The sequence below is a fragment of the Protobothrops mucrosquamatus genome, unplaced genomic scaffold, assembly GCF_001527695.2.
Source record: "Protobothrops mucrosquamatus isolate PMUCROS unplaced genomic scaffold, P.Mucros_1.0 scaffold875, whole genome shotgun sequence".
Taxonomy (NCBI): domain Eukaryota; kingdom Metazoa; phylum Chordata; class Lepidosauria; order Squamata; family Viperidae; genus Protobothrops; species Protobothrops mucrosquamatus.
The window spans coordinates 371,419-396,471 of NW_015387129.1; the positions used below are offsets into that span (position 1 = coordinate 371,419).

The window sequence follows — 25,053 nt, forward strand, 5'->3', positions numbered from 1 at the left end:
ATTTTAATGAGGCAGTCTTAGAAAGGTATTTCCAGGACTGTAAGGCTATCAATTCTCAATTCAAATTTAAAAGCTTGGGTAAAGGTAAAGGTTTCTCCTGACCAGTTGAGTCTGACTCTAGGGCCGTGGTGGCGAACCTATGGCACGCGTGCCACAGGTGACACACAGAGCCCTCTCTGTGGGCACGCGCACCGTCGCCCCAGTCCTAGGCCTCCAGCTGGGTTTTATAAAACCTTTTTGCTTTAGGTCTCCATCACCGTGTACAAAAAAAAAGGTTCAATCAGTCAATTTCAACGTCTCGTGGGGAAAAAAAGATCTTGCAAAGTTGGAATTGATTGATTGAACTTTTTAGTCCTACCCAGTCTGATGTTACCACCGAAGCCACGCCCACTCAATGGGCCACACCCACCCAATGGGCCATACCCACCCAATGGGCCACGCCTACCCGCACCCGGCGATACATAAGTGGGTTTTGGGTTGCAGTTTGGGCACTCGGTCTCTAAAAGGTTCGCCATCACTGATCTAGGGGTTAGTGCTCATCTCTGTTTCTTAGCCAAAGGACCCAGTGTTGTCCAAAGACCCTTCTGTGATCATGTGGCCAGCATGACTATAAAGCTGAGGCACACAGAACACTGTTACTTTCCTACCAAAGTGGTACCTGTTCATCTACTCACATTTGCACGCTTCGAACTGCTAGGTGGGCAGGAACTGGGGCAAATAATGGGAGCTCACCCCATCATACGGCACTCAGATGTTGAACCTGGGCTGTCAGCTTTCCAACTGACAAGCTCAGAGTCTTTAACCACTGAGCCATCAAGCCCAAAATCTTGGGAGGTGAGGCTTTCCTTGGCTAAACAATGCCTATCATCATTGGTTAATATTTGCCTCTGGAGCTAATAATTGCTTGGCAATTCTAAATCCCTGAAGCCATAACTACTTAACTAAGTAATTTCCTTGAAATTAGTGAGCCTCCATAAATGTAAAATTTGCATAACAAAATATATCACCAGTTGAGCATCTCTGATAATTCTGAATCTGTGCATCAGCAGATTCATGTTTTATGGATTTTCACAATTCAATAGAGAAATAGAGATTTGAAGCAATATTTGTACTTGGATAAAAGGGACTTCTTTTAACATTTAATAGCTATACTAGTTGATTTTTAAAAGGTAGATTGTGTATATGGCTAATGTTTCAGCTGCAAATCTCACAATTTTCTAACATAATAAGATTTGTGAGGTCTTCAGCAAATCATATAATTAGATCAGTTTGTTACAAAGGCATCCTAAAAGTACTTTATTAGAAACCAGTTACATCAAGTTATATTGGACTCCTTTGTCAGTAAAATGGCAGTGTTAGGATTGTATTCTTTCTCTTATTCTTATTAATCCTAATTTATCTTTAAAATGATCTGCATTACAGCAAGTATTCTGTTCCTGCTCTGAGTCAATGGCAACCATAGCATTTACTGTTTGTGTTTGCCATGATGTAATTATAAAACTCAATTTTAAAAAGCAGGGACTTAAATAAGATATGAAACTAATTACATTATGCTTAAAACAGAGTAAAGGTACGCTCCCTCACACTTTACCTTGAAAAATGTGTCTAATTACCTTGTAAGAAGAAACTGTCAAGAGGCATCAGATATATTTGTTTTTAGACTTACAGTAATCAGATAAATTCAAACCAGGCTTTAAAAATGAGAAAGAAAACAGCACCTCATGAAATGTAACACACTCAGTGCGTTAATTCTCAATTTATGCTAGTACATAGTAAAAAAAAAGTTCTACTAAGGCTGGGTTAGTGTGTCCCTGATTTTTTCTTTATTCAATACTAGCTGTACCCGGCCACGCGTTGCTGTGGCTCAGTCTGCGTGTGTTGCTTTTACGTCCAACAGATGGCGCTGTTTTTCAAAAAAAGCATGTTTTTACCTGTCACAGGTGTGACATCTATATAATAGTAGGTATATAAAAACACACGCGTATTCTAATGCAACGTTGTGTCAAAATTTCAAAGCAATCAGTGAAGAACTTTCGGAGATTTAAGATTTTGAACAAACGAACATTTACATTTTTATTTATATAGACTAGCTGTACCCGGCCACGCGTTGCTGTGGCTCAGTCTGGTTAAATGGAAAAGAAAGAAAAGAGAAAGCGCACGTTTGTGTCACAGGTGTGACATCTATATAATAGTAGGTATATAAAAACACGCGCGTATTCGAATGCAACGTCTCAAAATTTCAAAGGAATCGGTGAAGAACTTTCGAAGATTTAAGATTTTGAACAAACGAACAGTTACATTTTTATTTATATAGATTATACTTTCCAATTCTGTGATTAAAAATAGCTATGTAGTTTTAAGTTTTAAAGAATTACAGTTGAAAACATTGTAAGAAGCAGAGTAGACATAATATTTAGCAGTAAAATCTTCCAAATAATTACATTACAATAGTTCCTTCTTGTATACTGTATGCCTTGGAAGATTGACAACACAAGAGTTATAAGCTAATATAACTACTAGCCTGTACCGGTGACTGTACATTCTTTCTTTTTGTAAATTAATGATGATATGTTGCCATAGGAATTAAATATAAGTATTCAGGATTACATTAATAATGTTTTGAACAGAAAACAAAAGAAAGCTTTCAGGAAAGGAGATAGTACTTTCCCTTCCTATCCTCCATATTAAAAGAAAATGTCAGATTGAATTTGAGATAACTGGAATGCTTTAGCTATGTCTCCAGTTTTGCCGATTTTGAGTGTTTGTAAATAAGTGCAAATATAACAAATGTCAACAAGTATTCAGTGCCTAATCTAAGTGTGTACTTCAAAATAGTTCACCCTTTCTAAAGGTAGGATATACATTGCATCATTTGTATTGGGTACATAGATGATTTTCTCTTTAACTATTCTCCACAGAACACAAATTTTCTTTTAAGTACAGAAGCCTGTTTCAAATGTTATTCCATTGCCTTTGCTCTTATTTAAACTCTAAACACTAGAGGGCGCTACATTTCTGTTAAACTAAAGGGAGGAGAGGAAGCAACTTCTAAAACTCTTAATACTCTTCTCATCCTCAGAGTATCTTTATGCCTACTTAGTTCCATGACTGAAATACTGGTTATCAAAGAGCATAAAAACAGAGGGTGATACTTAAATAACAACCATCTAATGCTTTTATTTTGGTATATACGTCCATATGATAGAAGTCACTTAACCTTGAATTTAATTGAAATTTAAGTACTGCATCCTAAAGGCCCATCATACCAAGAGAGAGCATGCTGATTCATGCATTATCTTGGATGAACAGCATTTTTTAATTTTAATCCTAGATTTGCTTACTTGGAAATAATATTTAATTTATCAGAACAATACAGATAATCCCCGAGTTGTGAATGTTCACTTAGTGCCGTCTCCTCTCTGCCATGGTTTCTTTGCTTTTGAGGGAGAGGAGAGTCAGCGTGGAAATGCTTTTCGTGCCGAGAGTGAACGGTTCTGGGGGCCGTGATCTCGTGCAACTTCAGAGACCCATCCGCTTTTGCAGAGGATAGGTACCTGAAGTCATGCGAGATCACGCCCCCAGAACTCTCGGCACAAAAAGCATTTGCAAGTGGATTGCCTTGCTCCCAGTGTCTAGCCAGCTTGCAAATGCTATTTGCGCCAAGATTGGAAGGTTCTGAGCGCCATGATCTCGTGTGACTTTACGCCGCAAGATCACGGCATCCAGAAACTACCAGTTTCTGCACAAAATATTTGCAAGCTGACAGAAAGCTTTGGGTCAGCGAAATCGCTGCCTCAAAGCGTCCGCTCAGCTTGCAAACATTTTGGGTACCAAGGCTGGAAGTTTCTGGGTGCCATGATCTTGCGGCCTAAAGTCACATGAGATCACGGTGCCCAGAATCTTCTAGTCTTGCAAGCTGAGCGGACGCTTTGAGGCAGAGATTTTGCTGACCCAAAGTCTTCTGTCAGCTTGCAAACATTTTGCGCAGAGACTGAAAGCTTCTGGGTGCCATGTGTGGCAGAGAGGCTGGAGCTACAAAGATGAAGAAATTGCTAAAAATGTCTTCGTCCTCTGCTGAATGGAGCAAAATCCCTGCTTGATATAAAATACTTCCATCAGGGCAGGGGCAACAACTGGATGTAATCCAAAAATTTTAGCATTAAATTTCCTTTTCACCTATAAAGAATCCCTCCATGAATTCCCTCCATGAATTTACCAGGGGAGAGTTAAGTCTGCAAATAAGCTCTACAAGGCATACACAGTCAAAAGCAGTTTGTGTGTTTACAAGGAATAAAGTATAACTCAAGTTAAAATGGTTGTATTTATAGAAGATCTGATAATAACTAACATTTTGATATATGAGACTACTGATACAAAATTACTTTTGCTAATATAGGTTGATTGGTTTTAGCAGAGACAGCAGGAGCTTTCTATTAACAACTATGTCATATGGATATTGCAAACTGCAAACATGAGGTTGATACCAGAATCTGTTATAGGGGTGACATATAAATTGTATGAAATAAGCAATTAAAAACTAAATGATATGTGCTTATGGCAAGCAGAATATTATTTTGAAAATAGAAAATTATTTTGTCAATATTAAAAATGAGTCCTTTTACTTTGACTCAAGGGCAAACTATACATGCAGTAGCAGCTGCAGATTAATGTCTTTGAAACTGATTGTGTCACATTAAGGAACAATGCTGTAATGTGGGCAATGTTAAGTAAGCTATATAGAACATTTTTGCATTCTGCTTTCCCTCATACCCTGTCCTGAAGAAAAAGAATTGGGAAGAAGAGATTGTGAAGAAGAAACAATACAAGAGGAAAGGATTTGATGTTATAGTCTCAATTTGTAATCATTTTTTTCTCATCCAGTCACTGTACAGTCTCTTAATGTTGTCTACTTTTACAGCACAGGTTATTGTAACAGAGTTTGACATCCATTCACATATTAGATAATGCAAATAGCAAAACAGCTGTAGCTCTCATCACTGCCTATTCTCAAAGCAGCTTTCAATTTAATAAACATAAGATTATAATCCTGAGAATGCTGATAAAACTTGTACAATTGCATACATACGCATGCCTGCCTTCACACTTCTTGTCCCATGTATCCTTGGAATTAATAATGAAATCATTTATATAATTTTTAATGACCAATCCCAACAAGATCAGAAGTATATACCACCCATTCATAATCTGAGATATTTAAATATATGGAAGCTAGCTCCTTGATTTTCAGCAACAGCCACACCAGATGAGTAATTGTGGGGTTATTAAGCCTGTATGCCTGGAGAGCATCTAGATGTGCTTGCTAAAATTGCCAGTGTGCAGTGCACCTGAAAATCATGATTTGTATTAGATATTTTCATCAGAGAGAAAGTTTCCAAATTAGCACTCTCCTTGAGAATGTATGTTTCAATATGGGAATGCCATTAAAGAAGCTAATCCTAAGTAAAACTGGTATAGTAGAATCACAAGAGAATACAATGTAATGTCACAACATATCATTAGATAATCCAGAAATAGGAAGGAAGGAAATACCCAGAGCACTCCTTTAGAAAAAGCATTAGGTTTATTGTCTCAGCAAAGTAGGTTGCTTGAGGTTTAACTAGTGTCATAACAAAGGTTGATGAAATTCTATGGAAAAGTACTGTGTGTTACTACAATTTATAGCATGACAGATAATGGTCCAGTAGGAATCTATGCATTATAGTTCATTTGAGTTTTGAAAGTTGCATGTTTCAATTACTTTTGAAATTTGAAGATGATAAATTTGATTTGAACTGATTTGAAGCACAATGAATTATTTGTCTATTGTTCTCTTTTCTAGGCTTGGGAGCTAAAGATCAGACTTTTGTTTGGTAGGCCATTCAGAGAACACCAGAGCTTTAGACTAAACTTGAAAGTTAAAAATAAAAATAAAAATCTGGAAGCAGTGGCAAACCACTTCTGTACTGCAGCTAAGAAAACTTCCTGATTACAGTATGTTGACGAAGTCACCTAGAATCAAACTCAATTTAAAGGAAGCTTTACATTTGTATAACACACTGCCCACTACACTTTACATCAAAAATTTCGTTATTGTGAAATAGTGCTGAATTATTACAGAAAGTGTCCAGTGTTTTCAAAAACTATTTTAAAAGTACTTCTTCACTATAGATTGGATGAAGTGCATTACATTCTTGTACTTATTTTTCTGGGTTGGCAGGCTTGTTGGTATGCCTCAAGTGTAAGATACAGGTTTTACAACCACAATTGAACCCAAAATGTTTGTTGCTAAGTGAGACATTTGCTAAGTGAATTTTGCCCCATTTTATGACCTTCCTTGCCACAGTTGTTAAGTGAATCACTGCAATTGTTAAATTAATAACATGATTGTTAAGTGACTCTGGCTTTCCCATTGACTTTGCTTGTCAGAAGGTTGCAACGGTCATAAATATGAGTTAGTTACCAAGTGTCTGAATTTTGATTACGTGACTGGGGGATGCTGCAACAATTGTAAGTGTGAAAATGGTCATAAGTTACTTTTTCAATGCCGTTATAACTTTAAACGGTCACTAAATGAACTGTTGTAAGTCAAGGTCTACCTGTATACTGGTTATCATTACTACATGTATAATATGCAAGATATCAAGACATAGTAGGGAGAGAGCTGTGTTGGTTTGTAGTGACAATAAAATTGAGAGTCTAGTACAGTGATGGCAAACCTTTTAGAGACCGAGTGCCCAAACTGCAACCCAAAACCCACTTATGCATTGTCGGGTGCCGGGTGGGTGTGGCCCATTGGGTGGGCGTGGCTGCGGTGGTAACGGTAGACTGGGTGGGACTAAAAAGTTCAATCAATCAATTCCAACTTTGCAAGATCTTTTTTTTCCCCGCAAGAAGTTGAAATCGACTGATTGATTGAACCTTTTTTTTTTTTGCACGTGGCAGCAGAGGCCTAAAGCGAAAAGGTGTTATAAAACCCAGCTGAAGGCCTAGGACTGGGGCGACGGTGCGCACGCCCACAGAGAGGGCTCTGAGTGCCGCCTCTGGCACCCGTGCCATAGGTTCGCCACCACTGGACTAGTAGCATCTTTTCCAACTATCAATGTTTTTGAAAGCATAAGACTTTGTGATATAGCTCCCTTCATGAGATGCATGAGGAAGAGGGAAAAATTTATTTTATTGAGTACCATACCTTAATCAACCCTTCATTGTGCAATTTCAGTTTCTGCTTCAATTATACTATGTGCCATTTTCAAATGTGAATCTAAGACTTTTTCCAGAAATATTTTAATGCTTTCTTCTGTGCAAGATATAATTCCTTCTAATTGTATGTTTATCAGTTTATAAGTGAAATACGTTAATCTAAAATTATATAGTACCGTAGTTTATGTATATTTGGGTAAACCTCTTAAGATTCGTTTAAGTTTGTAAATTAAAAATCAGGAAGAAGTCTGCTTCAGGACCAGCAGATTATTGGGAGTAAATGTGTATGCATGTATTTGTGTATGTATAATATAAAAGATGCCCTCTCCATGCTGGAGAAAAGCCTTAATATGACTGCCTTCATGTCACCATAGCTTATTCAACTAATTATAGTTTAAAAATATTGACTTAGCAGGATACATGTAGCTTTGTTATATCTCACACAAGCAAAATTGATGCATCTGATTCTGGCTAGTATAGCAGGCCAGAACTTGGAAGGATTTTTTCTCCAGTGTATCTTTTACCTTCATTCTCTGAAGTTGCTCCTTGTTTCCTGGCTCTTACCCCAGGTTGGATGATTAAAGATTTGAATATGTGCTGCTCTGTCAGGGCAAAGGGTAGACAGCATCTAGGTCCTCAAATGTTATATTGTTGCTTTTAGCTACTGGATCCTCTTTTAACCATTGCTGGTAAAAAAACAATGACCCAGTTTTCTCAGGCCTAAAACTTAATAAAAATAAACAAAAGTAAAAAGATCCCAAGATTCCTGTCCACCAAACTCTGAAAAAGAATAAAAAATCCTGATCCTGTCCGTAAGTACAGCATTATCATTCCACATACTTTGTCCTTTGTTCCTCCAAAACTGCTAAGTGGTCTCCAGCCTGGCAAGTGAAAAAAAACTGTGGCATTTTGTGTAGGTGTTATTTGTGCTGTTTTATTCTTCTATTACAGTATCGTAATATTAATTCAGACCATTGATCACCATTCAAATGATATAAAGGTTGTCCAGAGAAGGGCCAAATGATGAAATATGTCTGGCAGTATAAGCATACAAATGCCCAGACTTACATACTTGTGTGAGATATCAGGATTCAAGTACACAATGATGGCATTTACATCTTGACATCATTGCAGGTTGCTGCAGTTACCACTGAATTATGCACACAGAGATAGCAAGAAAGAAATATCTTCATATTCAGCTGTGAAATTAATGCTAGTGTTGAATTTGGACTACTAGAAGGTTTTCAGATGCTGGGATATACTTATTTAAAATGTAGATAATAAAATATAAAATCTTCATTATTATAAGGCTGTATTGCCCCTGCTTCCTGCCTTCCAAGAAGAAAATGATGGCAATTTTTGCTCCTGCATAAAGGCAAGAGAGAGGAAATTCAGAAACATTCCTACACCTTTCCTTCCAAAAACAATACACTATAGTAGCGGAATTTTGTAACTAAGAATTAGTGCCTGAGTTTGTTTTCTCCCTCTCTCCTTTGGCATATTTTTTAAATAATAAGTTTTTTAATGAAAAAAATTGGAAGCTGCTGTGGGACTGAAAAAGTAGTATTTGTTTATTAGTAAATGAGTTATCCTTTTTACTGCTATATACAAATAAGGCTGATGTTATTTCTCAAGATGATTGACATAGGTGAAGGCTGCTTGGCATTCTTACTTTGTTTATTCATTGTTGTTCTCTTGCTTTTGAGCCTGGATTGATATAGGTAGTATCTTTATTATTTATTCTTTTATCATTTCAGTTACATTCAATTTTGTATCCACGTCTTAACCTTTGTTTAGAAATTTTACAGCAAAACATAAAAATTTAGAAACAAAGACTGATACTCTTGATATTATATTTTTGATTTCCCTTATACAAACTTTCAGAAAGTCACTGTAATATCTGAGAATGTTATCTTTCAAGAAATACATCTTCCCACCTACGTGTTGCTTAAAAAATATTTTGTTTTTTCATTGTGCAAATTAATTATATCTTGAAGGTAACACATACCAATGTATAGTTTTTCCAGTCTTTCAGTATAACTTTGTTTTTTTCTTACTAATTAGTTTTGAAATACTGTTTTTTGTCTGTCCACATTGGATGCATATTATGTTCCCTTCTTTCAGAAACATTCTTCATGTATTCCATCTGGTGTAGTAAACCATCTGTAGCAATTTTCTTGCTATTCTGTAGAATACAAATTTGAACTGTCAAATTTTATGTAACCTTTTTTCCTCTTTTCATATTTTGTTTTCTGTTTATTGTGCAATTCTTTCCTTTCTGTCTCAGTGTAGCTTAGCAATTATGGTTCTGTCTTTTGAGCCAAGATCACCATTTCTTGAATAATCTTTAGTTTTATGTGTCAGAGGATAAATGTTATAGAAGGGGATTTCTGATTTGCAGTGCTGGGTCATAAGTCACAGATAATTGATGCTTGCTAATTCTATATTCAGTTAAAAAAAAGACTATTTGTATATCCCTAAATTAAATTGCTGAAATGAAGAAAGCAGGGTCTGGTTCTTATATTATGAGCTGAATTAGTTCTGATAATCTGATGAAATTATTGAACCAATAAATTGTGTTTATATTTTGTGTTCAACTGTGGGTTGGTGGACCCAGTTAATACAGCAGGAATAGACTCTGCCATTATCAAAGGCATGTGTTTTTTAAATATTATTCCATCTTAATAATATGTAGTAGGTGTTGTGTTTGAAACTCTCCTTAAAGAAAACAATTGGAAAAGTTTCTAGTGTCTTTATGAGGTTGTGATTGGTATTGGCCTCTTTTTTATATTCCCCCATACTTATCCTTCACTATTCTAATTCTTCAGACAGCTGCTGATTAACATCTCTTACTTTAATCTATTTCTGCCTTCCGGTTCTCCCTATTTGATTGTTTTTCCTCTCCTTTTTACCCCTCTCCCCACCTAAACAACCACACCCCGGAAAAGCAATTGGCTCAGCCTGCAGTAGGCCATGCATTTTAATTGCCTTTTATTACAGGATAAGAGACTTCTTTCACTGATTGCAGCAGGGGTTTCTTTCAACTGCTTTAGTCTGTGGCTTGAACATTTGCTTGCTCTCAGTAACATAATTTTTTTTCCAATAAAATGGTACTTTCTTTTCCTTTCCTTTTACTTTTCATTCTTTGAGGGCATAGTGTGCAAGATAATTCCAGATTAGGAAAATCAAGCTCCAAGATTTTTTTAGAACTTTATTTTTATTAATACTTAAATAATATGTTTACCATAGCAAGACAATTCTCCTTATGTTCAAAACAATTCAGATTACCTAAGAGAAGCTCCAATTACTCTGTTTTGCCCATACTTCAGATCCTTTACTTTTAGTTCAGTAAACCATTTTGTTGATTTAAAGAGCAGAACTCCGAGGCCTGATCTCTAGTTATTGCTGCTATTAAATTACTGTCTGATATATGACCAAATCGTCTCTCCAGGGACTGAGTGTGTCACTTTGGCTGGATGCCCAGCCACCATCAGTGCTGTTACAGTCCCAGAGCCAAGACACGTTTCCCGCAGAGAATCAACTAGATTTTAGTTGTATTTGTTTGGGAGTGCTCTTCTTGATATGAACAATATGGAAATAGAATCACCAGCACAAGAAAACCCAGCTAGTTTCAACAAAGGAATAATTCAATAATTGGTAGTTAAGTTCACACATTTGTGCTAAATCTTGATTTGCTTAAATATAGTTTGTTGGTTAAACCACATGGTCACTCAGGTTTGTGCATCAAGCTCAGTTAAGCCATGTTGTGGTTTGGATTACTGTCAGACCCAGAACATAGGAATTTGTGACTAAAGCGGGTTATTTTAAATGCAGTTTCTACCCATGGTTTGTATGAAATAATCATGGTCTGGTCACTCTTCTCAAATAAATTGCAGTTTAAGAAGCAAAATGAAAGAATGACTGCAGGCAGAGCCACTTCTGCAACAGTGACCCAGCTGCTCCTATTTTGCTTGTCCCCCCCCCCATGGGTGAGCAGTTTATTTTTCAAACAAAGGAGCTTGTGAAAGGATTCACTTCCCCCACTCTGAGTTTGGTGGCCCCCAATCCAATTGGGGCTCTGCAGGCTTTTATAGGTTTTTCCCTCAGCATTTCAATCAGAAAGGATACCCATTCACTGGAAGATATTTTGATAGTAATGTGAATGCTGGCAATTGTTGCTTGGAATTATCTCCCTTCAATTACAAATTACACATTTGCATTATTCCTTTATTTCCCATAAGAATTAAATTATTATGGATATCATTTAAATTTTTTTAAGGATGCTTTCATTTTTGTAAATTTACTGGGTTTTTTATATAAACATAGGGAACAAATAGGATAATTTAATCAGTGATTAAATTTTATAAATTTGATTATGAGCTCTACTGTTATAGCTCTATGTGGTTCTTATTTGTGCAAGAGTAGAAACAACCAAATGAATTGTCCTCTACTTATCTGGGAGGATAAGAAATTAATCAAGAGTAGGTTTTTATGTATTATTAATCCAATCAGAATCTTTTTTATTTAAAGTCTATTCCGTCTTTTAAACTTAGCTCCTTTCAGTAAGTCTGAGGACTCTAGTGAAAAATAAAATAGATCACAGATGCTTAAGGCTGACTCATCTCTTCATTACAGTGCAAGATTGTGTTAAAAGCTATCATTCTGGTCACATGCTCTGAGTACTATACCTAGCTCTACATTTCCTTGCTTTGTGGAGTTGAAACTCTTTTTATCTTTTTTATAAACGTCATTTTCTGTCTTTTCATTTTTACCTTTTTTAAGTGTCGTATAAACATTACAAGTCCTCAGTGAAATGGTATTGGAGTATTTCTAAGCTATACAATTTGTTTAATATACTGGAAAGCTGAAAAGCATTTCCTTCACTCCTTCCTGTTACTCCCTGAGGTGGTGCAATAATATATCCTATTTCTCTGTTTGTGCTCTCATCCCATTGCCCACAGTTACATTCCTTTTATAGTTGCCTATTTATAGGAACATTGTCTCAGATCTGTGTTTGCAGTGTCTCTCTTATAGGAATGTTCCGGTTTTCCCTAAGCTTCACACTAGTATACACATGCCCTAAAAAGTAATAATTTGAAAATAAAGCAGCTCTGTGTGGCAAGTTGACAATGGAATGAGATTGGTTGTGTTGTTTGGACCATGATTTACATGATTCCAGTCTACTTCATTGCCAGTAGACTCAGGAAGAGTGGATGGGTGGGGTTTTCTTCATGCAGCAAACTGCATGTTCAAACAGTCCGGGGAAAGGAAAAACTGGAATTCTGCCATTTGGACTGGCAGGTAATCAAACTTGGGGGAGGGGGAAGAGCCAGTAATATAATTTAATGACATAATTGAGAGATATGGATTCAAATTCCTTCTGGGACATGAAAGCAAGTTAGTATGTTTCTATCTGTTTTGGAGAAAAAACTTTTCTTAAAAATCAATATAAAATCATATGAGTTATTTCTTAAAGCTTTTAAACCATCTTTTCTACATCATGCTGCTAAAATAGGAATGAATCATTGGATTTTTTTTATCTTTTGATAACAAAAAATAATGAGGATTTTAATCTGTATTGTTATTTTAAGTACTGGATTAGAATGTGACTATTACGTAGCATACTTTGTTTATGTGGTGTCATATGTGGGGCCATTAGATGTGGGAGAAGACATGAAAGTAGACATATATTTCAAACATATTTACTAGACTATTTCAGTTTAAAATATGCAGTGTTAGAAGCTGTAATATATGAAGCTATTGGTGTTGATTTTAACTCTCAGAAATAAAATATCAGAATTTAGATCATGGGCTTTATTATTCAGCAGTTGCTGCCATTGAATAACATTTCATTGATAAACAGCACTACTGCTTGATTACTCTGTTTTGCCTTTGGAGTTGCGATTGTAGCAGGGTTTTTTGCTTTGTTTACTGAGATGAACTTTCTGACATTAACACAAGTAGTTTATTATTTGGGCCATTTGTATTATACTCATCAGACAATAGATGGATTCCATGAATTTGCTTCTGTTTTTCATGCCTTTGGTTTGTACCTACCCTCTTTTATTATAAACAACTTCCTGCTGCATTTCAAAAGGAGAACAAAAAAATGTCAAAATGCATTTAGAGTTTTAACAGTCTCTGACTGGAATTTGAAAAATGAAATGTCTTCTTAGCAGAAAGTACAGCAAAATTGTGTATGAAATTAGCATTGGTTTAATTGACATGTATAGGCTGAAAAACAGCTTTGATAGAGAACACCCAGTTTCTTAATAGCATGAAAATTTCTCTGCAAAGTCTGAAGATTATTGTGATTTCAGGGAACACACACAAACACAAAACAGCCACAGTACAAGATGGGATAGCCTTTTATTATTTCTTTGTATTGGATTATGCAGACTTGTTTCTATATGTATGAACTTTTATCATACTACTTGCTGTATCAATTTACAGTAGAGTAAATTTAGAGTAATTTATCTATCTTTTATTATGATTGTAAACAAGAATTTTAGAAAGGCATCAAGAACCTTATTTTGGTTATTGATTTGAAGGCCCAGTCTTAAGTGGATCCTCCCTCCCTCTGTTCTTACATATTATAGCACCATAAAAATAGTTTAAGGAGAAAGATGTGTTAGATATGTTCGCCACCTTGAGTTATTTGTAAAAAAAATAATAAAGGCGGGATATAAATAAATATCCATCTGCTATTTGGGACATCCACTCAGGACTTTACTTTTTCATACTGTTTGTGGCCAACTTTGCTTTCATTTTGTTGTCATGCACTTCTGTGTACATTATAATTTTAGTTGCCTGTATAGTTTTTCTTTACCTGTATTTGTAAATATAACCAAAAGTCAACATAAATGTACATGTAAATGTACAGCTTAGCAGTGTAGGCCTGTGGTAAATACTGTAAACTGAAATACAAGGTGCTCGAGAGAACTAAAATATCTCAATGTTCCTCCTTGCTTAAGAAATGGCCACAGTTCAAAGTTATCTTCCTTCTTTTATCTTCATTTAACAACTAGATGAAATTTGCTAAATTTACATTATACTTCATTGTTCTTCCTTGTGTGAAAAGAGCTCTGGTATTTTTCCACACACTGAAAATCGGCTCTTCATAAGTCCTGCTCTTAAAAAGAGCTGAGTGTGATAGGGTTAATGGTTAAGAAGCTGCAGCAGATTAAGAAGCAGGTGAGATTGTTGTTTAAATGGCAAATTTAGAAGACTGAAGGATAAGAGAAATTTGTGAAAACATCAAATAGCATGCTACTGAAAAATGTATTTTCTGTATCTATTCTGTTAGGAAGATAGCACTGCAACTGATTAGGAAAAGAGTTCCCACTTCAATTCAGTGCATACGTGTGGGGGTTAAAATCCACAATGTGAATTCCCACAGTTCACCAGTCTTATATATTTGGAAGAATCAAATGTGCTTTTTGAGCAACATAGATCCTAGATAATTATAGCACATAACTACATGCATTGTGCTGCATACATGTATTGTTTCAAAACATTTTTCACTTACTATCAAGGCATTCTTGTTTTCTTTCTGAATTGCTTCTAGAGGACAGCTTTTGTGACCTGGGAAATCCTGCAGGTTATTAAAGCCTCAAGCAAAAGCAACAGATGTGGTTTGAGAGAGTCTTTTAGTCTGCCACTTGGCGTTCACTTTCTTCTGTTTGAAAATCTGTTTTCTGCAAGGAATTTGTGTATGTATGGCTTTCCTTTTAAGTTTCTTTTACTAAAACAGGCCTAGTTTAGCCTGTGTCTTCTCTGTGCACAGGATGGCTCCTGCTTGCCAGAGCTGCACAAAGATAATCGCTCAGGAAGTGTTTCAGCCAATCCCCTGAAGCTTTACATTCAGATTTTCCAAAGTAGCCAATCCAGGATTAGCTTTTATTAGGGAGACAGATCATCAAGCTGAAGTGCCAAGCCCTTTCTGTCTGAGTACTGAGAGCCTGTCCTCCATGTTTTATAAGTATTGACATAACACTGTGTTAACAATGCATCCACAGAGGTAAGCTTTACTTTTTTACATTTTTTTTCTCTGAAACCTATGAGTTGTGGCTTAACAGTGTGATTCTCTGTGATCTGTTGCGCAAAACTCACCCCACAGCACTTTATTAAGTTGAAAATGTTTAAAATTGCTTTCTTGGGTCACATGGTTTAGTAGCCATTAGCCATAGCTTTATTTTACAGACTGGCAAAACGTTTGCATACATATTCTTCACAAGGGGATGGTGGTTTTAGAGTTTGTCAAGGTACTGCTCTTCCAAAGCAGCTTTCTGTGTCTGAGCAGTTTGCCTGCACTATTGTCTGTTGTGTCACATGCCTGCTGAAGAGAAAATGGAAGCTAGGGAGCAGATGCATTTAACTGCCCTACAGGGAGACAAGCAGGGATAATGGCAGACAGCAGAACAGGCAAGTTTACCTTTTCAAACAGTAAAAATAAGAGCTAATCTAAGTTACCCCTGATAAAATATGGGATTTTTAGCCACTTAGCCTGCAGTAAATAGTGATAATGGCAGATTGCAGATACTGGGCCTAAGTAGTGGAGTGCTATTGCATCATGTTTTTGTGCAGTCTTACATTAACTTAAAATGGATACTTTCTTACAGGAGGATTGTAGAAGCAGGGTGTGTGTATTTTTCTGGGAGAAGTATATTCCTTTAAAACTGTCTCTTTAAAAATGATTTTCTTATTGTAGATTTCAGAAATAGTTAAGGTCTAGGTCTGAAACTATCAGACATAGCTATATGCATCTGTTTCAGTTCCTTATTTATTTAAAGACATCACTTTTTTGAACTGTTATCTACCTTTTCTGTAATACAAAAAAAACCTAATGGACTTAACTGCTTTTTTTTTCTTTTGCAATGTAACAGGCTGAGTTCTCTGAGGTGGAGTGATAAAAAATCATGTGTGGTTCATGAGAGTATTACATGTTCATTTTTTTCTCTTCTTTTTGGGCTTTTCTGGTTTTTGGCATGATGCTACGTAATTATTTCAAAAATTTCCTTTTGGTCAATCCCAAATCTGCCAGCTTGTTGTATCTTATTTATTGGGGAAAATGAGATGGTTGCTTGAATGTTTGGTAAGTAAAACTTGTCTGCTATTCTCTAATAAATTTAAGTAGTTTTTAATCTTTTGCTTTTAACAGGATAAATGTAATACATCCAGGGGATTTCTTTTTTCTTTTGCTAATTAACTAAACTAAATGTTGTTGGTTTTTTCAAAATTTATTTAAAACTGTGTGCCAATTTTAATTTTGTTTTTTTCACAATATTCTCTTATACTTGAAATATAAACTTCCTGTTTTCTTCTGAGAACAACATTCTGCTTATTCTTTGTTCACAGAGGCTCTTAATTAATGCATTTGCAGATTAAAGCCCAATTCATACTTCCTCTGGCTTTTGAGTGATGAATGTGCTAGTTTTCAGCAAAGTAATCTTACTACATTGTTATATGGTTATCCTTCAGTTACCCTATGCTTTTTTATTACCTTATATGACTTTTGGTTTTAGAATAACTTCCAGTTACTGATGTTTAAAATCTAAAACTAAGATATTTTATATGCATGTCTCATCTAACAGTTTTTGTAGTAGACATTTTCTCACATTGCAGATTGTGCTGTATGTTCAATTTATGTACCATTTTGTAGCAATCCAGCTTGTGCTCTGACACAAATAAGTCTTGAGAAATAATTCCTTATCACAGCTTATTCAGGGATATCATGGACTTGATACACTGTAATCTAGTTGTTGTATCCCTTTTGCTATTGTCTTTAACCCAGGTTTGTGGTTGGTTTTAAAGTGGATCCTTCAAATCATTAAAAATGCCTAATCACTATATTTCCTCTCCCCTCCCCCTGCAATCTGTTTCTGTAGGAGTTAAAGTTACTTACCCAGTTTTTCTCTGTTATAGAACTGATTTATATATATATAAATGGTACAAAAATATAGTTGAGAAATACATTTTACTGCTTTGGTTGTCAGAATTATGGCCAGACACATATACAGTATTTGCAGAAGTGCATTACACATTAGCAGCTGGGTGTGGAATCTTAACACTAGAAAATGCTATCTTATGAAGGAACAGGAGGAAAGTGAGCTGAACTCAGAATGCTTGAATTAAAATGGCTCCCTTAGGTTTTATTGAAGAAAGATGTGTCTCAAGATCTGCATCTCCAGAGCTATTGCTGACAAAGGAAAGCCTATTTGCATGGACTATCCCTGTGCACATAATGAAACACAGCATCATAAATTCCCCGAAGTTCACCCCTTTAAATTATTTGAACGCTAATTCTTTCTTAGTTCACAATATATAAATGTCTGCATTGCAGCAAGATGTTTGAGGCAAGGAGAGACAGCAGTGTTGTTCCCGGATCAGCCCAATCATGTTGCTCTGTTGAAAGCCTGACCAATAAAAACAGAATAGGTTAAAGATTGACAGATATTATAGCAAGGCTGAGAAAGGCCTTCCAGAAATTTCTCCCATCTTTGTTCCATTTTAAGTACAGAAACTGAGCCAAGCTCAAGTATTCCATAATTTGTATGCTTTTAACATTAATCAAATTGGATTTCTTATGGTTTGTCACATTTAAGAATGGTATGCATAGAATCACGCTCTGCTTTAAGCAAGATGATGCAAGATGATGCAGGTTTGCTGTAGCAACAGTGACTATATAATTAGAGGAACACTTACTCTCCTGTCCTAACAGAACTGAACTAGAGCATTTAAATATTGATTGTAATTTCACTGAATAACATAGCTGATATAGGCTCCTTTGAAATAATTATTTTGGCACAATATTGCTTTTATTTATTTATTTTGGTCAACATAAATTCAATTTACCATTATGATTTAGCCCCCACTCTCTTTTTAAATTAAATATTCCAATAATATAGCACAGATAGCAACTCATTAACAATGAGTTAAAATGCACATGCCTTTCAATCTGTATGCAGATTATTTGAGAACCAAATAGAGATGGGTAAACCAACTTACATTTCTAGAAGGTTTTTTACAGTATTTAGCCACTCTTGAAAAGGAAAGAGTGCTGTGACCCTCAAAACAAATATCCTACTGTCTCCCTCCCTCCCCCCATCACACACATGTGCACACACACACACTCACACTTCTATTTTGTTGATTTTGGAAGAACTTTTTGGCACATTTTCACTACAAATACTGTTTGTAAATTTAACATCATTTTGCATAATATTCATTTATTACATACCAGTTCTCTTTTTGTTGTAAGATAACCCAAGCTGCAGTGTTTAGTGTATATATACACACAGATACAGACACTTGTTTGTGTGCTTGTGTGTATGCATGCATGTTGTATTGTGTGTATGTATAGAAATAAAATCTCATTAACACCTACCATTCAATATCACTTTTGTACCTCTTCAATAAAGAGATTACATTTGTTTTATTCTTGGCAAGAAATTCAGCTTATTGTAAAGCAGGTGCCACCTTGTACGCATATAAGTAGTAGTAAGCAGTAAGTAATGTCAGTGCCCTAGAGTATGTTGGGCGAAGAGTGGCATATTAAAATCCTACATAGCACCTCAGCATTATGGGACAGTTTAGCAGTATAAATTATAATAGGTAATCAGATTGGGGATTGAGAGTGAAGGGTTCAGAATTTTATCTCTTCTACAGACTGCTGCTACAAACCACAGATCTTAATACCTTTTGCTACAGACTGCTATTAACAATTGTAAGAATCAACCCTAGGAATTACAGTATTTCATACCTTTATTTAAAACATGATCAGGAGCTTTAAGGTAACATTTGTGACACTAGCTAAGAATTGGTTACAAAGCTAGAAGATTTGTTAAAACAAGCTATATTTTGGGATTGTGCAGTTCCTTTCTATGAAAACATTTGACTCCACTTTCTCCTGGGATTGAAGTGTTGCTATTTGCTAGCCAAGTGTTGATACATAATTGCTTGATGAATTCTGATATTTGTGAACATTATTGTACACTTCTTATATTTAAAAAATGAGTGTCTTAATTTTATCATAAAGCATTTATTTCCTTTTACATTCACCAGATCAGTAGTTATTTTTAATCTTAAAATACATTAGGCTTTGCAGGGTAATTGGAAAAGAATCAGTTCTTAGAATCTAAGGATTTCCTTAACAAATTAGTCTTGGGCCTTTTAGTTTACAATTGGGGGATATTTTATCATCTTGTAATATTTTTTTGCTATTTAAAAATCTTACTGCTTAAAAAAGATCAGTTATTGAATAAATTGCTACCATTTTAGCCTCTGTATAGGAATGAGGCAATGCAGTGCTGTCAGACGCCATTTTAAGAATCCTGCATAAATAGCATAGCTACCGATGAGTAAGAGACTGTTATAGGTGAGTGCTTATACACAGATGCTCTTTATTCAGTTATGACAAGCAAAATAATATCTCAGTTTTGTGAAATGCAGTTTTAAACATTTTATTATATGCTTGCTACTTGTACTGTAGAAGCATCAGTTATTTTGAAGATAAAATTGAAGTCTAGTTCTTAAGAGGGTTGAGCATTGTTTTTAATTTAAAAAAGATTTTGCCCAAATGTATGTGTCTTGATAGTAAGTTATTTCATTACTGAGACTACATTATGGCCAGTATTGTCTGGTTGTTTTCTATCATTGGATTTCTTATCTAAATGTCAAGTGTAGCAGTTCATTTACAACTTTTTCTCTTTATAATTAGGTTAGTGAAAGCATAGGTGTTTCTTCATTTATCTATATGTTAAATAATGATGTTGCAATAAAGAGTGGTCCTTAACATACAGTATTTTATTTGTGAAAAATACATGTTTTTTTTTAAAAAGCCAACCACAATTCCTTACCAATAAAAAATATTTTAGTTATGTAAAATATACACTACAAACATTTTTGATAGTTGGGTTTATTTGTATCATTCAGTACCTAGATGTCATCTGAAAAAGAGTATGGGAAACTTTTATTTAGCAAAGCTCTAAAGTCTTTGTGCAAGAAATTTGTTTCATTCTTAAGATTTGAGGCTTTGGGGGCAGGGTGGTTTTTTTTTTACCGCACTTGATAAATTCAGAGATAAGTTTGGGGGTGAATATAAATTCAAGTCACTTCATATTGTATTTGGCAAAAGTTTACTAATATAAACATTTATGTCTGCCTTCTCAAGAGAATCATACAGTATCAGAGAACAAGGTAAATGTTCTTTGTAAAATTAATATATGTATTACAGGTGTTTACCAGATTTAATAGTATATATGTACAATCCCAAACAATTACTTTCTTAACTGCATTTTAAAGGAAACTGTAAAAAGGCTATTACAATTGGAAAAAAACTATACAATATGGGAGATATCAAGATGATGCACTTTGATCCTTTAATCCTTGTGGTCTTTTAATATTTACTTTCTGCTATGAAAAAGTACTGCAAATAATATTAAAGTGCAGTTATTTGGAAAATGTTTCTTTCCCTTATCTTTTAAAGTCTTTTTGGGACAGATTATAAATAAATTGTGATGGAATGGAAAGCACACACTTGAAATCTACTGAATCTAGAAAGAAAAAGTTATCCTAAACAAATATTAATCTCCTTCATGGATATTCTGAATATCTATCCATCTTCCATTGCCATCAGTGAAAGTATTAAGCAGTTCAGTATATGCTATGGTGGTTTAGGCTGAAACAAAATTTTTATTGAATTTATGAAATTCTTCAAAAGTAAAGTATTTTCCTAATTTTTTTCTGATATTTCAAAATATTTTTGCATTGTTTCTAACTTTCATTTTATCTAGTTTTCTTAGAAAATTATTTAAAGCCATAAAATAAACCTTAGTTACAGAATTTCCCATTGATAGCTTCATACAGGAAAACAGCTTTATATCCTTTTGGAACTCCTTTATTGCATATCAAAGTCCAGCACAAACGCTCTTAGGTTTGAACCTTGCTTTTCAAATGGTTTAACATGGAAATTTCTTTAATTGGAAAGAATAAATTGCAAAACTATGTTTGAAAACTTGTTCAATGTGTGAGTTATACATATCTTAATTTCTGTTTCTTTTCTCTCTAAACAAAAAGCCAATATTTCTTTACCAAAGTCAAAATGCAAATTTTACCTAGCCTTAAATTTTATATGATAAACAACATGTAACATCCTGTTACATAATGTTCAATTACAATGAAGTATATTGGAAGAAACCATTTAATTCAAGAGTATCTTGCTCAAAAGAAAAAGATATTTCTTCATTTTTCTCTGCATTCTATTGCATTTCATCCCTTGTTCCATTCTATATGATTTCAAAAAGTTCTTTGATCTGATTTTGAATAATGATTAGATAAATGCAATTCCTTCTCACTCCTATGAATGGTATGTGTTTCCTCAATCTCAGGTCGCTTAACCCAATAAAAGCCGAACATTCTAACATACAGACCCATCTAACTGGCTGATCCAGAACAAGTCCTGAACCAGATATCTGAAAGTTTTGGGGTCCTCTGCAGCGTCTTAGCTGATCCTAGCACTGCACACCTCTGGAGAGAGAGCTTTGGATGTTGTTCCTGGAACCTGTTGGTGCCATTGTCCCAGCTTTGGAGTTACATTGACCTTTACTTTCCACATCCTTTCTAGTTCTTCATTTAGGCCCTGATACTTCTCCAGCTTTTCATATTCTTTCTTCCTAATGTTGCTGTCACTTGGCAGTTCTTCTGCGTCTTCTTTCTATACTGTCTAGTTGATTGCCTGGTACCTGCCTGGATCTGTCCATCTGGAATCTGGAAGTTTCACAGGAACATAGTCCTCTTATTCTCCATGGCCTTCTGTGGAATCTCCTATCTGACTTGGGAGGGTCCAGCTCACACATTGCCTATGTTCCTGTATACAATGTCAACTACTTGGTTATGCCATTTCAGTGTATGCTGTTCCTGCCTGTATCTTATAACCTGCCTCTATGTGTTGGACTGTCTCTGAGGCCTTTCTGCACAGTCTGTACCTTTGATTCTATCTAGTGTGGTAGATCTCTGCTTCTATGGATCTGGTACTTAGTACCTGTTTTTGGGCTGCTATGATCAGTGCCTCAGCATCTTTCAGTCCAACCCAATCCAGGGTTTCCTAATGTTGGCTGCCTTAGCTATTTGAGATATATGCAATGCAGGGTCTTGTCTTGTTTTGTCATGGCATTTTTCTGCTTGGTCTTCCTCCCATGTATGCTGCTGTCGCAGCCATTCTCTCAGCAGCTCATCTTCTGGCTGATATACAATTTCTGGGAGGCGGGAACCTCCACACATTGTGAGTCTTCAGTCTCTATGTCTCCCTTTGGTCAGCTCACTATGCAGGCAGGGTATCTAATGGCTGGTAGGGCATGCATGTTGATAGTGTGGATCTTGTTCTTCCCATTGAACTGACTTCAGGAATTGTTTTATCCTTGTTGGCACTTGGATGTTGCTGTCTTCTTTCTGACTGTGGGATACCAAGGTACTTGTAACTACCAGCAAGCCACATATGTCTGCTATGTGGCCTGCTGATAGTTTCATCCCATCAGCCTTAATGTTGCCTCTTTTGTATATCATCCGGTCACAATTCTTCAATCAAAATGACATCCCAATGTCCCCATTGACACAGGCGAGTTGATGTCTGATTTACTCTTAGCATACAGCTTGAAATCAATCTGTCAGGACTTTCCATGTTGTGAGGTAGGTTATTTGATGGTATTTGAATAGTGGTGTTTTCTCACAAGTTTTTTTCATTAACAGCACTGTTCTTCCTTGTGTTTGCCAGTTTGGGTGGGAATCCTGCTGCTAGCAACTGGTTCATCTGTGCTGCTAGGCATTCATGCAGTGCTGTTAGTTTCTTTAGTAAGTGTGGATCATGTCCGGGCCAGATACTATCCAACTGTTCATGTTTTTGATTTGCTGTTGGATATCTGCCACTATGATGGTGACTGGTTCCTGTTCTGGGAGAGTATTGTGATCTGTTTCAGATCTTGCAGCCACTTTGCACTGTTTTATGTGTCTTTTCTTTCTCCCATACATTCTTCCAATACTGTTCAGTTTCTTTTCTGTTGTTACTGTGTTGGGAGTACACTTTGGGAATACACTGTGTTGGGAATACACAGGGCATTTATCTTCATAACCTCTGGTTTTCTAGTGTGTCTCCTTAGCCTGTGTGTCCTTACACTCAATGCTATGAGCCTTAGTTTAGCAATCTCTCTGGCTTCAGATAGAGTCAGGACCTTCTATTTTTTTCAGTAGCCAAGGCTTATCCTTAATCTTTACACCATTCTGTAGTTCTATCAGCTGACCAACTTCTCTCCAAGTTGCCCTGATTTTAGTCTCCAATCTCATTTTTCAGGGGGATTATGTTCTGCTGTTCTTCTGGTTGTGTAACATCTCCCCAGGATTACAGCAACTGTAGCATATATCAGTTCATTGCATAGATTTATGGTGGTAGTAGGGATTGTCGTGAGGGCTCTACTGGCATCTTCAGATGTATTTTCTTTAGAATAGAATAGAGCTGGAAGGGACCTTGGAGATCTTCTAGTCCAGCCCCCTGCTCGAGCAGGAGAACCTATACCAGTGATGGCGAACCTTTTAGAGACCTAGTGCCCAAAAACTGGCGCCACCCCCGCTCCACCTCCCTGCTCCGCCCCGCTCTGCCCCCCATCCCCCGCCCCGCCTGCCCACAGAACCACTCACCGCCTCCAGGGCCCACCACAGACCGCCCAGGCAGCCCAGCAGAGCTATGGCAGCCACACCCTCTGCCCACGTCCTATAGCATCAACTGCATGATGGGGTGTGAGGGCAGAGTCTTGTCTACCCTGCCTGGCTGCCATGTCCTTGGCTGCACTGCTCCATGTGGGCCACGCTCGAGGGCGACTCTCCTTCAGGGGGGCTGCTGGAGAGGAGGGGTCGCAGGGGGAGGCAAGGCTGGGGCAATGGCACGTGTGCCCACAGAGAGGGCTCCAAGTGCCGCCTCTGGCACTCGTGCCATAGGTTCACCACCACTGACCTATACCATTTCAGACAAGTGACTGTCTAGTCTCTTCTTAAAAACTTCCAGTGATGGAGCGCCCACGATTTCTGAAGGCAAGCTGTTCTACTGGTTAATTGTCCTCACTGTTAGGAAGTTTATAGTTAATTCCAGGTTGCTTCTATCTTTGGTCAGTTTCCAACCATTATTTTTTGTCTTTGGTGCTTTGGAGAATAGTTTGACATCCTCTTCCTTGTGGCAGCCCCTCAAATACTGGAACACTGCTTTCATATTGCCCCCGTTTCTTCTTTTCTTTAGACTAGCCAAACCCAAGTCCTGTAGCCGGTCTTCATATGTTTTAGTCTCCAGGCCTTTGATCATTTTAGTTGCTCTTCTCTGAACTTTTTCCAAGGTCTCATCATCTTTTTGGTAGTATGGTGACCAAAATTGGATGCAGTATTCTAGGTGTGATCTTACTAGGGTTTTACAAACCAGTATTAATACTAGGATCAGGAAAGAATAGATCTTGACCATCTTTGAAAAGATATGTCTCCTTGCTGAGGAATCTTCGACTCCAAGATCCCTCTCACAGTTACTACTTCTGAGCAAGGTAGCACCTATACTGTACCTGTGCATTTTTTTTCTTGCCTAAATGTAGAAATGTAGAATTTTATATTCTATAGTAGTCTTCAACTTACAACCATTTGTTTAGTGACCATTTGAAGTTACAATGGTACTGAAAAAAGTTATTTACGACTGGTTCTCACATGTATGGTTGTTTCAGCATGCCCACATGGTTATGTGATTAAATTTCAGGCACTTGGCAACTGGCATGTATTTATGACATTTGCACTGTTCTCAGGTCATGTGATCACCATTTCTAATCTTCCAAC

At 36.4% G+C, this 25,053-nt stretch overlaps 1 protein-coding gene across 1 annotated transcript in view; it reads left to right on the top strand.

Moving 5' to 3' along the window:
* Nucleotides 1-15,140: 15,140 nt before the first annotated feature.
* Nucleotides 15,141-25,053, top strand: part of ZMYND8 (zinc finger MYND-type containing 8) — a gene marked incomplete at its 3' end in the record, with an annotated part of 73,183 nt that continues 63,270 nt past the window's right edge. Inside the window, exon 1 of the mRNA XM_015819228.2 lies at nt 15,141-15,220. Coding sequence (XP_015674714.2) covers nt 15,207-15,220 — 14 coding nt within the window. The remainder of the gene's footprint in view (nt 15,221-25,053) is intronic.